The 13,567-nt window shown below is 48.6% G+C and overlaps 1 protein-coding gene across 2 annotated transcripts in view; it reads right to left on the bottom strand.

The window, feature by feature from the left end:
- LOC109880130 (zinc finger DHHC-type palmitoyltransferase 17) overlaps positions 1-13,567 on the bottom strand; it is a 48,786-nt gene that overhangs the window by 9,022 nt on the left and 26,197 nt on the right. For both annotated transcript variants that reach the window (XM_031815283.1, XM_031815282.1), the window contains 5 exons: positions 12,148-12,273; positions 9,108-9,250; positions 7,792-7,892; positions 1,608-1,732; positions 55-117 (listed from right to left, as the gene is read on the bottom strand). In XM_031815283.1, coding sequence (XP_031671143.1) covers positions 55-117; positions 1,608-1,732; positions 7,792-7,892; positions 9,108-9,250; positions 12,148-12,273 — 558 coding nt within the window. The remainder of the gene's footprint in view (positions 1-54; positions 118-1,607; positions 1,733-7,791; positions 7,893-9,107; positions 9,251-12,147; positions 12,274-13,567) is intronic.

The following is a 13,567-nucleotide window of genomic DNA, read 5'->3' as shown; positions in this document are numbered from 1 at the left end:
ACCCAAACCATGCAAAACACTTCAGGACATAATACAATTAAGTAATTTCTTTACCAAACAAGTACTGCAGAATATGCTGAGATCCAGGCTTCCTGTCTCCGCCAGTTCAACAATAGTCTGGAGATGTGAGAGAGAGAGAGAGAGGTGAGAGAGAGTGAGAGAGAGAGGTGTTAACCAGTGGACCTGGTTAACACTACAGAGCACTAACGATGGGGGCAATGTCCAGACCAGTGGACCAGGCTCTGGTTAACACTACAGAGCACTAACGATGGGGGCAATGCCCAGACCAGAGGACCAGGCTCTGGTTAACGCTACAGAGCACTAACGATGGGAGCAATGCCCAGACCAGTGGACCAGGCTCTGGTTAACACTACAGAGCACTAACGATGGGGGCAATGCCCAGACCAGTGGACCAGGCTCTGGTTAACACTACAGAGCACTAACGATGGGAGCAATGCCCAGACCAGTGGACCAGGCTCTGGTTAACACTACAGAGCACTAACGATGGGGGCAATGCCCAGACCAGTGGACCAGGCTCTGGTTAACACTACAGAGCACTAACGATGGGAGCAATGCCCAGACCAGTGGACCAGGCTCTGGTTAACACTACAGAGCACTAACGATGGGGGCAATGCCCAGACCAGTGGACCAGGCTCTGGTTAACACTACAGAGCACTAACGATGGGAGCAATGCCCAGACCAGTGGACCAGGCTCTGGTTAACACTACAGAGCACTAACGATGGGGGCAATGCCCAGACCAGTGGACCAGGCTCTGGTTAACACTACAGAGCACTAACGATGGGGGGCAATGCCCAGACCAGTGGACCAGGTTCTGGTTAACACTACAGAGCACTAACGATGGGGGCTATTTTTAGCCCTCTCATCAATCCCACACAATGGGGATTGAGCTGGGGTCAGTAAAGAGCTGGATACCCTACTATACTCCATCAGTGTGTGCTAATGAGAGACGACTCCCAGAGCTGTGGGGAGAGAGTGGATGCCTCTAGTACTGGGCCACTGGGTTGAACATTGTGTGTCACAAATTACATCCTTTGATTCGTAAAAAAACAATGGTGCAATGTGCCCAGCTCTCTAATCAAATTCTCAACTCAGGCACTTTTCATGCTCCGGGGGTGGTTTCCCTTAGGTACAGATCTAGGATCAGCTTCCCCAACCCTAACCATCAGTTGGAAAAAGGTTAAACTGACCCAAGATCAGTGTCTATGGGCAACCTCACTCAACTCTACTTGCCATTTCAAAACAAAATGGTGGTGCGTTGGTTAGTAATATCGGCATCATGGTCAGTGCCAGCGTCAGTGCCAGTGTCATGGTCAGTGCCAGCATCATGGGCAGTGCCAGCGTCAGTGCCAGCATCAGTGCCAGCGTCACGGTCAGTGCCAGCGTCACGGTCAGTGCCAGCGTCACGGTCAGTACCAGCGTCACGGGTAGTACCAGCGTCACGGGTAGTACCAGCGTCACGGGTAGTACCAGCGTCACGGGTAGTACCAGCGTCACTGGTAGTACCAGCGTCACGGGTAGTACCAGCGTCATGGGTAGTACCAGCGTCATGGGTAGTACCAGCGTCATGGGTAGTACCAGCGTTTACCTTTTTCTTCTGCTCCTCTGAGGCTTTGATGATCCCGGGGTCTGATTTCCAGGACTTGCCGAAGTTGTAGAACAGACAGACACTGTTCAGGAGGAAAGGCAGGTGGACGGTGGCAAACGGGAGATGTACAGAGGAGTTAAGGAGGACGGCTGATTGGCTGAAAGGTGACTACAGCTTTTAAAGGGATAGTTCACCCAAATAACACAATGATATATTGGTTTCACATCCTGTCAGGAGTCTGGACAAGGTCAGACAGAAAATGCTTTTTATATACTTCCACACTATGAGGTTGAATAATACTGTGAAATTGTGAAAATTATGATAATGCCGTTGTAGTGTAAGGGCTGTTTGAAAAGACTGCCTGAAACTTCAGCCTGCTTTGGCGTGATGGCGTTTTGGCTTGCCTGGTAACATCAAAAGGTGCTAACTTGGGCAATAGACCAATAAGAAAAAGAGTTCCACAGCTCTTTGCCAATAACAGGTAGTTTTCAGTTTTCCCTACTCAGACTGCTCCCAGACAGTCTTAACAATATTCTTGCTTGAGAAATTACTATTTGTTATGACGCTATCTATTCTTTTGGACATTTTTTGGGGAAAAACAATCACATAAGGTACTTAATTGTTACATAGAAATTATTTGACAAAGTTAAAAACAGCTGCATTGGACCTAAACGGCTGTGCTGGCTCTGACAAGCCATAGTGACATCATCCAGACAGAGGGTGTATCCCAAATGGCACCCTATTTTCTACGTAATGCACTACATCGGCCAGAGTCCTATGGGCCCTGGTCTAAAATAGTGCACTATAAAGGGAATAGGGTGCCATTAGGGATGCAAACAGACTCGCCCTCCGCCCACTCCAGCCTATGAGGAAAGCAGCTCAGTGGAAGCTTGACTCATACTCTCACCCAACCAGAGTCCCGAGTCTCTCAGACACGCGTCATCATTTGCACAGGAAACGCAACGGAGTGAGTCTAACCAAAGGGAGTGGTCAGGCTTAACCCTAAAATGCCAATGATGATCCATACAATCTCTTGTATCTAGAACCCAAGTTTACTTTTCACAGGGCCTGGAGTCATTTAATCAGGAACTACAAATGAAAAGAATCCCATAAACCTCCTTAGGAATTACAGCTTCAGAATTGTATTTGCATGGAATGTATTCCTGTATTTAGGAAATGCCTACACCCAAGGTCTACTGGCATTTCTCAGTGCATTTTAACCACACATTAACACATCTCCCACAGTGTGGAGTTAGAATGTTGATTCTATACATGAGAGAAACATATCTGATTGACTGACTAAATAAACTTTAGATTATGGAGTTGGCTTGAAGTCATTAATTATTGACTTGAGCCGTTTCAAGTCTGTATGGCCTGTATCTAGTGATTAGGGTGTGTGTGTGTGTGTGGGGGGGAGAAGAGTTAGTGGAACACAAGGACATCTGTGGGCCATCTAGTGATTAGGCTGTGTGGGGGAGAAGAGTTAGTGGAACACAAGGACATCTGTGGGCCATCTAGTGATTAGGGTGTGTGTGTGTGTGGGGGGAGAAGAGTTAGTGGGACACAAGGACATCTGTGGGCCATCTAGTGATTAGGCTGTGTGGGGGAGAAGAGTTAGTGGAACACAAGGACATCTGTGGGCCATCTAGTGATTAGGGTGTGTGTGTGTGTGGGGGGGGGGAGAAGAGTTAGTGGAACACAAGGACATCTGTGGGCTGGTAACGTAAAGAAGGATTTCCTCAATTATAGTGGGGGTGGAGTGAAGTCACGGCATGACAAACAACTAGATTCCAGGAAGGAAACTCGGAGCCCTATGGCCCCCCCAGAGCCCTACATAGGACATAGGGTGGCATTTGGTTCTCAGCCATACTCTACAGTGCTTTCAGTCTCTAAAAGCTGAATGAGGTCATAAATCTGTATAATTATCACCAAAAGAAGTCTGGGCGCTTTAATTACCTCTTCCTCTGTAGGTCTATCTAGCTACTTCATAAGATAAACACTTCAAATTAACTACGTGGGGCTGCATCCCAAATGGGGATATATATTGTTATAGTGTAGAGGAACATAGTGAATTTCCATATAAAGTAGTGCACTACAAAGGGAACAGGGTGACACTAGGGATTCATGCATGGAAGTCCTTATCACCTCACTAAATCAATGGGCCGTGATACTGCCGGCACGGAGCCGGTAAGTCTTAGGAGAAGGGGTGTTACACAAGATGGGCCAAACAAAAGGGTCACGCCAAGAATTTATCAAGCATGCTGATTTAAGGAGACTAATGGTGTTGACAGTGTCCATACAGCTCCGGGGTAAAATTTCTCCTAGGTACAGATCTAGGATCAGCTGTCCCTCCCACAATCCTAACCTTAACCATTAATATGGACATTTCAAAACGGACTCGAGATCAGCATCTCGGGGCAACTTCCCCCTACACCTCTATACAGTGTGGTGCAGGGTGGGGTAGTCAGGGTGTCACTGAACGTCATCAATGTCTGGCTGAAGACTGAATGTCCTCCTAAAAGAACACATCACAGGACCAGCTCAGTCTCCTACTAATAGACATCTACTCTCTCCTCATCCTCCAGTCTCTTACTAATAGACTTCTACTCTCTCCTCCTCCCCCAGTCTCCTACTAATAGACATCTACTCTCTCCTCATCCTCCAGTCTCCTACTAATAGACATCTACTCTCTCCTCATCCTCCAGTCTCCTACTAATAGACATCTACTCTCTCCTCATCCTCCAGTCTCCTACTAATAGACATCTACTCTCTCCTCATCCTCCAGTCTCCTACTAATAGACTTCTACTCTCTCCTCCTCCCCCAGTCTCCTACTAATAGACTTCTACTCTCTCCTCCTCCCCCAGTCTCCTACTAATAGACTTCTACTCTCTCCTCCTCCCCCAGTCTCCTACTAATAGACTTCTACTCTCTCCTCCTCCCCCAGTCTCCTACTAATAGACTTCTACTCTCTCCTCCTCCCCCAGTCTCCTACTAATAGACTTCTACTCTCTCATCCTCCAGTCTCTTACTAATAGACTTCTACTCTCTCATCCTCCAGTCTCTTACTAATAGACTTCTACTCTCTCCTCCTCCCCCAGTCTCCTACTCTCTCCTCCTCCAGTCTCCTACTAATAGACTTCTACTCTCTCCTCCTCCCCCAGTCTCCTACTAATAAACTTCTACTCTCTCCTCCTCCCCCAGTCTCCTACTAATAAACTTCTACTCTCTCCTCCTCCCCCAGTCTCCTACTAATAGACTTCTACTCTCTCCTCCTCCCCCAGTCTCCTACTAATAGACTTATACTCTCTCCTCATCCTCCAGTCTCTTACTAATAGACTTCTACTCTCTCCTCCTCCAGTCTCCTACTAATAGACTTCTTCTCTCTCCTCCTCCCCCAGTCTCCTACACTCTCCTCCTCCACCAGTCTCCTACTCTCTCCTCCTCCCCCAGTCTCCTACTAATAGACTTCTACTCTCTCCTCCTCCCCCAGTCTCCTACTAATAGACTTCTACTCTCTCCTCCTCCCCCAGTCTCCTACTAATAGACTTCTACTCCCTCCTCCTCCCCCAGTCTCCTACTCTCTCCTCCTCCCCCAGTCTCCTACTCTCTCCTCCTCCCCCAGTCTCCTACTAATAGACTTCTACTCCCTCCTCCTCCCCCAGTCTCCTACTATTTCAGTAACAATAAAACTGTGGAGGTGACCCAGTACTTGTAACTACTTTAAGGAGAAAAGCTTTTCTCCTTTGAGTCCCATATAGAAGAAAATGCATGCTGGGGCTGAAAAGGCTTGGGGCTCCGCCAACGACACTTGTTCTGGTTTTAAAGGATAACCAGTCTGCAGTAGCAGACTGAAAACCAGGCAGAGACAGAGTCAGAGATACCAAGCCCACACCTGGAAGTCAATGAGGACACAAAGCCTAGACAAAGGCCAGGCCGCCTCCACTCCGCCTCTTACTATTGCAGAGACGTCGCATGACTGCCTCACAACAACCACAAAACTACCGTACAACCACCACCGCACCACAACCACCACCGCACCACAACCACCACCGCACCACAACCACCACAACCAACACAAAACTACCATACAACCGCGGCTGTATCAGATTCAACCCAGATCACAACAATCAGACATTGAGACTACATGTGACCAACTGGGACCGGACCTCGGTCTTCTGCACGAGCTAAGACTGTGTTAGCCCGCTGAGCTACAGCCAAGGCATTAACTCAGAGCCAAGGCATTAACTCAGAGAGCTAACACGAGTCTTCAGGTCTCAGGCAAGGTTACCACCTCAGTTACATAACACCACTTCCCAAAGAGGCACAGTTGGACTTGAGTGAGGAGGGACTGCTTGAGTTTGTGAATGCTCTGGGGTGTAGTTTGCCCTCGGTACAGATGATGTAGGATCAGCTTCCCCTCCCCCAATCTTAACCATTAGTGGGGAAAATGCTAAACTGACCCAAGATCAGCGTCTAGCGTCAACTTCACCCTACACCATTAAAGGAATCCAGTCATCCCTTGCTGTAGCAGTCTACTGTTCTGAGCTGCCAGTTTTCACTACACGATGAGGTACAGGCTACTGTTAACAGTGACTATGTGGACGTAGATATTCTTTGGATAGAACAGCCCTACAACAATGAGATAAGAGGCATTGAAGAGGACATCTCAATGGGCTGATTGGCTGTTGGGCAAGAGGTGAGACTGGAAAAACCTGCATGACTATTAAATCTCAAAGCTGCATCACACAAGAGAAGACCTGTGTATAGGTGTGAATTTCACTTACACTCATAGTGGTGGCTTATGTGAACTCTCACAGATCAATGTTCCCATGAAAGACAAACAAATTGTAACCAGAGGGAAACTGGTAACAAGACAGCCCCTGTTGAAAAAGCAGGAGAGGTTACAAGCGATTGACAGAGAGGTAGACGGGGAGCAGAGCAGCAGATCCAAGGAAACGAGCAACATCATGCAGATGAAATGGATTGAAGAAACACTCCTCTCCCATCAGCAGTCAAATGAGGCAGATAAGAGACCAACCCTCCTGACTTTAAATGGGGCATTCAGCAGTTTCAGACCCGGGAAGGGAATTTTCCATGACCAAAAAGCGACTGGAGAAGCCATCTTGGAGCTACAGCAACATATTGAAGCCACTTGTGGGATCATTGGGTCTGACTCAGTCAGCTGTGCTGCACCCTCAACAGTGTTGGTGCACATCTTAACACTCAGTATTCATTAAAGACTGTCTCCACACAGAGCTGAAAGCACACGAGTTCAGTGATACAACCCCTTATCTGGACAGGGGACTATTCATATGGAAAAGAGCGAGCCTAGCTTTATACAGGATGCTTGAAACTTCAGCACCCCAGAGCACCTAGGACAACAGTTCCCCTCACCTCTTCACCGTCCGTGAGAGAATCAGTGCAGTTTTCAGGGGAAGTGAACTATATGGGAATAGATCTAGAGGAGATAGTGTCTTGTCTGAGAAATTAGACTGCAATGTTACTTCACAAGCCTCTGAAAAGGATCCGGGGGAGGGGGGGCATTATATGACTTTTTGATCCAAGTTACCACAGAAATTGTCCGGCCTCGTCATAATCAACCAACTCAAAACAACCAGTATGGTTGCATCACAAGTGCCTCTGATGTCAACTGTGACGCAAATGCAATGGTGTTTAGCATATAGAAATAATGAGTCTGCCGCCAACTGAAACATTTGCATTGTCTTGTGGGCCAGAAATTGTACACAACAGTAAAGAGCCCTTGAGGGTGATATGATGCTCTCTGCACTGTCGTCTGAGAGGCAGGCCAATGCTCTTTAGCTGGCCTCACACTCCAGTGCACTGTGGGTAATCATGACCAGAGGGGTTCCAGATGGAAGAAGGGAAAGCCCATCTGTCTGTTAGGAATAGGCTGCAGTTTGACTGACACTCTAATCAACCAATAGCCACAGGGGAGATATTCATACACTTTTGCTCTCAGTCAAAACCCATCAATTCCCAGAAGCCACCTCCCTCCCTGATGAAAGAATTGATTGTTAGGAGGTGAATATTGACACACACAGCTGTCTTGCCAGGTGGCGCTGTGAACGAAAGGTCCTTGTACAGCACAGCAGCTCACTGATGTATCATGGTTGGAATGAGAAAAGGCAGAGGAAACCAGGAGACTCTTATTGTAAAGGATATCAATCCAGAACCAGTAGAACCAGGTCACGTACATCCAGAACTTGGTTGCCAGGTAGATTCCCAGGGGCAGGGCGCTGTGCATGGAGTGGTCAAAGAAAGACCTGAGGAGGCGGGACGGAGGGAGGGGCAATCACTGTTAGAACTCAACAACATCACATCTCACAGTCCACAAAACCCTTAGAGCTGCATATCAAAGTCAACCAGATAGAGAAATAAACCCAGCTCTAACCTGTTGGGATGTCTCAGGTTTACAGAGAAATAAACCCAGCCCTAACCTGTTGGGATGTCTCAGGTTTAGAGAGAAATAAACCCAGCCCTAACCTGTTGGGATGTCTCAGGTTTACAGAGAAATAAACCCAGCCCTAACCTGCTGGGATGTCTCAGGTTTACAGAGAAATAAACCCAGCCCTAACCTGTTGGGATGTCTCAGGTTTACAGAGAAATAAACCCAGCCCTAACCTGCTGGGATGTCTCAGGTTTACAGAGAAATAAACCCAGCCCTAACCTGCTGGGATGTCTCAGGTTTACAGAGAAATAAACCCAGCCCTAACCTGCTGGGATGTCTCAGGTTTACAGAGAAATAAACCCAGCCCTAACCTGCTGGGATGTCTCAGGTTTACAGAGAAATAAACCCAGCCCTAACCTGTTGGGATGTCTCAGGTTTACAGAGAAATAAACCCAGCCCTAACCTGCTGGGATGTCTCAGGTTTACAGAGAAATAAACCCAGCCCTAACCTGCTGGGATGTCTCAGGTTTACAGAGAAATAAACCCAGCCCTAACCTGCTGGGATGTCTCAGGTTTACAGAGAAATAAACCCAGCCCTAACCTGCTGGGATGTCTCAGGTTTACAGAGAAATAAACCCAGCCCTAACCTGCTGGGATGTCTCAGGTTTACAGAGAAATAAACCCAGCCCTAACCTGCTGGGATGTCTCAGGTTTACAGAGAAATAAACCCAGCCCTAACCTGTTGGGATGTCTCAGGTTTACAGAGAAATAAACCCAGCCCTAACCTGCTGGGATGTCTCAGGTTTACAGAGAAATAAACCCAGCCCTAACCTGCTGGGATGTCTCAGGTTTACAGAGAAATAAACCCAGCCCTAACCTGTTGAGATGTATCAGGTTTACAGAGAAATAAACCCAGCCCTAACCTGTTGGGATGTCTCAGGTTTAGAGAGAAATAAACCCAGCCCTAACCTGTTGGGATGTCTCAGGTTTAGAGAGAAATAAACCCAGCCCTAACCTGCTGGGATGTCTCAGGTTTATAGAGAGATAAACCCAGCCCTAACCTGTTGGGATGTGTGTGTGTGTGACGTACTTGGAGAGGAACTGCACAGTGACCCACACGCCACAGTACATGAGGCCCTTGAGGAGCCAGGAGTCAATGTCCAGGTCAGCGATGAAGCCCACCAGCCAGATCACCAGGAAGGGGGTCCCCAACATGATCTTCTGTCTGAACTCCTGGGAGAGGACCAGAGATAGAGGGAGGGAAGGATGAGAGGAAGAGGAGGAGAGGTTAAACAGGAAGGCAGCGATGCACTGTAGACTGTGTAACCTTATTACATAAACAATAGTGTCAAATCAAATCACATTTCATTTGACACGTGCCGAGTACAACAGGTAACTAGTGGGTGACTAGTGTCATAGAGTGGCTGGGCGACTAGTGTCATAGACTGGCTGGGTGACTAGTGTCATAGACTGGCTGGGTGACTAGTGTCATAGACTGGCTGGGTGACTAGTGTCATAGACTGGCTGGGTGACTAGTGTCATAGACTGGCTGGGTGACTAGTGTCATAGACTGGCTGGGTGACTAGTGTCATAGACTGGCTGGGTGACTAGTGTCATAGACTGGCTGGGTGACTAGTGTCATAGACTGGCTGGGTGACTAGTGTCATAGACTGGCTGGGTGACTAGTGTCATAGACTGGCTGGGTGACTAGTGTCATAGACTGGCTGGGTGACTAGTGTCATAGCGTGGCTGGGTGACTAGTGTCATAGAGTGGCTGGGTGACTAGTGTCATAGCGTGGCTGGGTGACTAGTGTCATATAGTGGCTGGGTGACTAGTGTCATAGCGTGGCTGGGTGACTAGTGTCATAGACTGGCTGGGTGACTAGTGTCATAGACTGGCTGGGTGACTAGTGTCATAGCGTGGCTGGGTGACTAGTGTCATAGACTGGCTGGGTGACTAGTGTCATAGACTGGCTGGGTGACTAGTGTCATAGACTGGCTGGGTGACTAGTGTCATAGACTGGCTGGGTGACTAGTGTCATAGACTGGCTGGGTGACTAGTGTCATAGACTGGCTGGGTGACTAGTGTCATAGACTGGCTGGGTGACTAGTGTCATAGACTGGCTGGGTGACTAGTGTCATAGACTGGCTGGGTGACTAGTGTCATAGACTGGCTGGGTGACTAGTGTCATAGACTGGCTGGGTGACTAGTGTCATAGACTGGCTGGGTGACTAGTGTCATAGACTGGCTGGGTGACTAGTGTCATAGACTGGCTGGGTGACTAGTGTCATAGAGTGGCTGGGTGACTAGTGTCATAGAGTGGCTGGGTGACTAGTGTCATATAGTGGCTGGGTGACCAGTGTCATAGAGTGGCTGGGTGGCCAGTGTCATAGCGTGGCTGGGTGACTAGTGTCATATAGTGGCTGGGTGACTAGTGTCATATAGTGGCTGGGTGACTAGTGTCATATAGTGGCTGGGTGACCAGTGTCAGAGCGTGGCTGGGTGACCAGTGTCAGAGCGTGGCTGGGTGACCAGTGTCAGAGCGTGGCTGGGTGACCAGTGCCAGAGCGTGGCTGGGTGACCAGTGCCAGAGCGTGGCTGGGTGACCAGTGTCAGAGCGTGGCTGGGTGACCAGTCTCAGAGCGTGGCTGGGTGACCAGTGTCAGAGCGTGGCTGGGTGACCAGTGTCAGAGCGTGGCTGGGTGACCAGTCAGAGCGTGGCTGGGTGACCAGTGTCAGAGCGTGGCTGGGTGACCAGTGTCAGAGCGTGGCTGGGTGACTAGTGTCAGAGCGTGGCTGGGTGACTAGTGTCAGAGCGTGGCTGGGTGACTAGTGTCAGAGCGTGGCTGGGTGACTAGTGTCAGAGCGTGGCTGGGTGACTAGTGTCAGAGCGTGGCTGGGTGACTAGTGTCAGAGCGTGGCTGGGTGACTAGTGTCAGAGCGTGGCTGGGTGACTAGTGTCAGAGCGTGGCTGGGTGACTAGTGTCAGAGCGTGGCTGGGTGACTAGTGTCAGAGCGTGGCTGGGTGACTAGTGTCAGAGCGTGGCTGGGTGACTAGTGTCAGAGCGTGGCTGGGTGACTAGTGTCAGAGCGTGGCTGGGTGACTAGTGTCAGAGCGTGGCTGGGTGACTAGTGTCAGAGCGTGGCTGGGTGACTAGTGTCATAGAGTGGCTGGGTGACTAGTGTCAGAGCGTGGCTGGGTGACTAGTGTCAGAGCGTGGCTGGGTGACTAGTGTCAGAGCGTGGCTGGGTGACTAGTGTCAGAGCGTGGCTGGGTGACTAGTGTCAGAGCGTGGCTGGGTGACTAGTGTCAGAGCGTGGCTGGGTGACTAGTGTCAGAGCGTGGCTGGGTGACTAGTGCCAGAGCGTGGCTGGGTGACTAGTGTCAGAGCGTGGCAGTAGCTAATGGGGCCTCCCTATGGAGTGCTATCTAAAGATGTACCTTGACAACCTACACCATCCAGTGCGACAGCGTATGAATTTGAAAGACAACAGAAATGCAAAGTCAAGAAGCAAAACTTTGAAAAACACAAGATACAAGCGTAACTAATTGGTGCTTTGTGCTCCTCCTGTCCCAACGAGCAGGGGAAGTTAGATCACTTGACTTGGAGAGACTAATTAGGGCTCTGGGGTGAAGTACAGATCTAGGATCAGCTTCCATTTCCGCCAAACCCAACCTTAACTATTAGTGGAGAAAATGCTGATCTGACCCAAGATCACCGTCTAGGGGCAAATTCTCCTTCAGCCATGATTAGGGTCTTGACACAATCCTCATGTCTGTCCGTACAGAAAAACGGTTCGATTCCTCAGACTCCAAGAAATCACTACCTTGGATGGGCAATTACTTCAAGAGAAGTAATTGCCAGAGAAGGTCTGAATAGAGTGTTAGCTTTGGTCTGTCTGTCTCACGGCAACAACAGGGCAGCAACTAGGCCTGAAGGTGCTCTTTTTAGGGTCTGGGATTGCTGGCTGGAAAGACAGGTGGCGGAAGGCTTTTTAGAGACAGAGGGACCATGGTGGCGTTACACATACACTTATTTGTGTAAGCATGCAAGGCTATGTGTGTCTGAGTGAGTGCGTGAGCCTGCATGCTTGTGTATGTCCACTCAGTCTCCTCCCTGGTCTCTACCTTGTCCATCTTCAGCTTCTTCAGGTAGCCAGGACTGTCGTAACCCTTGGCCTGCCGAGCCTCCTGTAAATGGTTGACCATCCAGACGTTTTTCCTCTGCTTGGCCAGGTCCAGCGGCGTCTCACCCTGGAGGAATAAAGAGGAATACAGCCAGAGGATCACCACGGTAACAAACCAGCTAATCACCACGGTAACAATCCAACACAGAGAGAGCCTAATTCAGACAGCTAGGTAGTACCAGATCATAGGACAGCTGAGGACACAGGAACAAAGGATGGACACTAAACAGTAGGATAGGAGAAAGACCATAGGATGGACACTAAACAGTAGGATAGGAGAAAGGATGGACACCAAACAGTAGGATAGGAGAAAGACCATAGGATGGACACTAAACAGTAGGATAGGAGAAAGGATGGACACCAAACAGTAGGATAGGAGAAAGACCATAGGATGGACACTAAACAGTAGGATAGGAGAAAGACCATAGGATGGACACTAAAAAGTAGGATAGGAGAAAGACCATAGGATGGACACTAAACAGTAGGATAGGAGAAAGACCATAGGATGGACACTAAACAGTAGGATAGGAGAAAGACCATAGGATGGACACTAAACAGTAGGATAGGAGAAAGACCATAGGAGGGACACTAAACAGTAGGATAGGAGAAAGACCATAGGAGGGACACTAAACAGTAGGATAGGAGAAAGACCATAGGATGGACACTAAACAGTAGGATAGGAGAAAGACCATAGGATGGACACTAAACAGTAGGATAGGAGAAAGACCATAGGATGGACACTAAACAGTAGGATAGGAGAAAGACCATAGGATGGACACTAAACAGTAGGATAGGAGAAGGACCATAGGATGGACACTAAACAGTAGGATAGGAGAAAGGATGGACACTAAACAGTAGGATAGGAGAAAGACCATAGGATGGACACTAAACACTAGGACAGGAGAAAGACCATAGGATGGACACTAAACACTAGGACAGGAGAAAGACCATAGGATGGACACTAAACAGTAGGATAGGAGAAAGACCATAGGAGGGACACTAAACAGTAGGATAGGAGAAAGACCATAGGATGGACACTAAACAGTAGGATAGGAGAAAGACCATAGGATGGACACTAAACAGTAGGATAGGAGAAAGACCATAGGATGGACACTAAACAGTAGGATAGGAGAAAGACCATAGGATGGACACTAAACAGTAGGATAGGAGAAAGACCATAGGATGGACACTAAACAGTAGGATAGGAGAAGGACCATAGGATGGACACTAAACAGTAGGATAGGAGAAAGGATGGACACTAAACAGTAGGATAGGAGAAAGACCATAGGATGGACACTAAACACTAGGACAGGAGAAAGACCATAGGATGGACACTAAACACTAGGACAGGAGAAAGACCA

Source organism: Oncorhynchus kisutch, unplaced genomic scaffold (genome assembly GCF_002021735.2).
Source record: "Oncorhynchus kisutch isolate 150728-3 unplaced genomic scaffold, Okis_V2 Okis09a-Okis19a_hom, whole genome shotgun sequence".
NCBI lineage: Eukaryota > Metazoa > Chordata > Actinopteri > Salmoniformes > Salmonidae > Oncorhynchus > Oncorhynchus kisutch.
The sequence above is the reverse complement of the archived record's forward strand: the minus strand, read 5'-3'. Positions and strand labels throughout refer to the sequence as shown.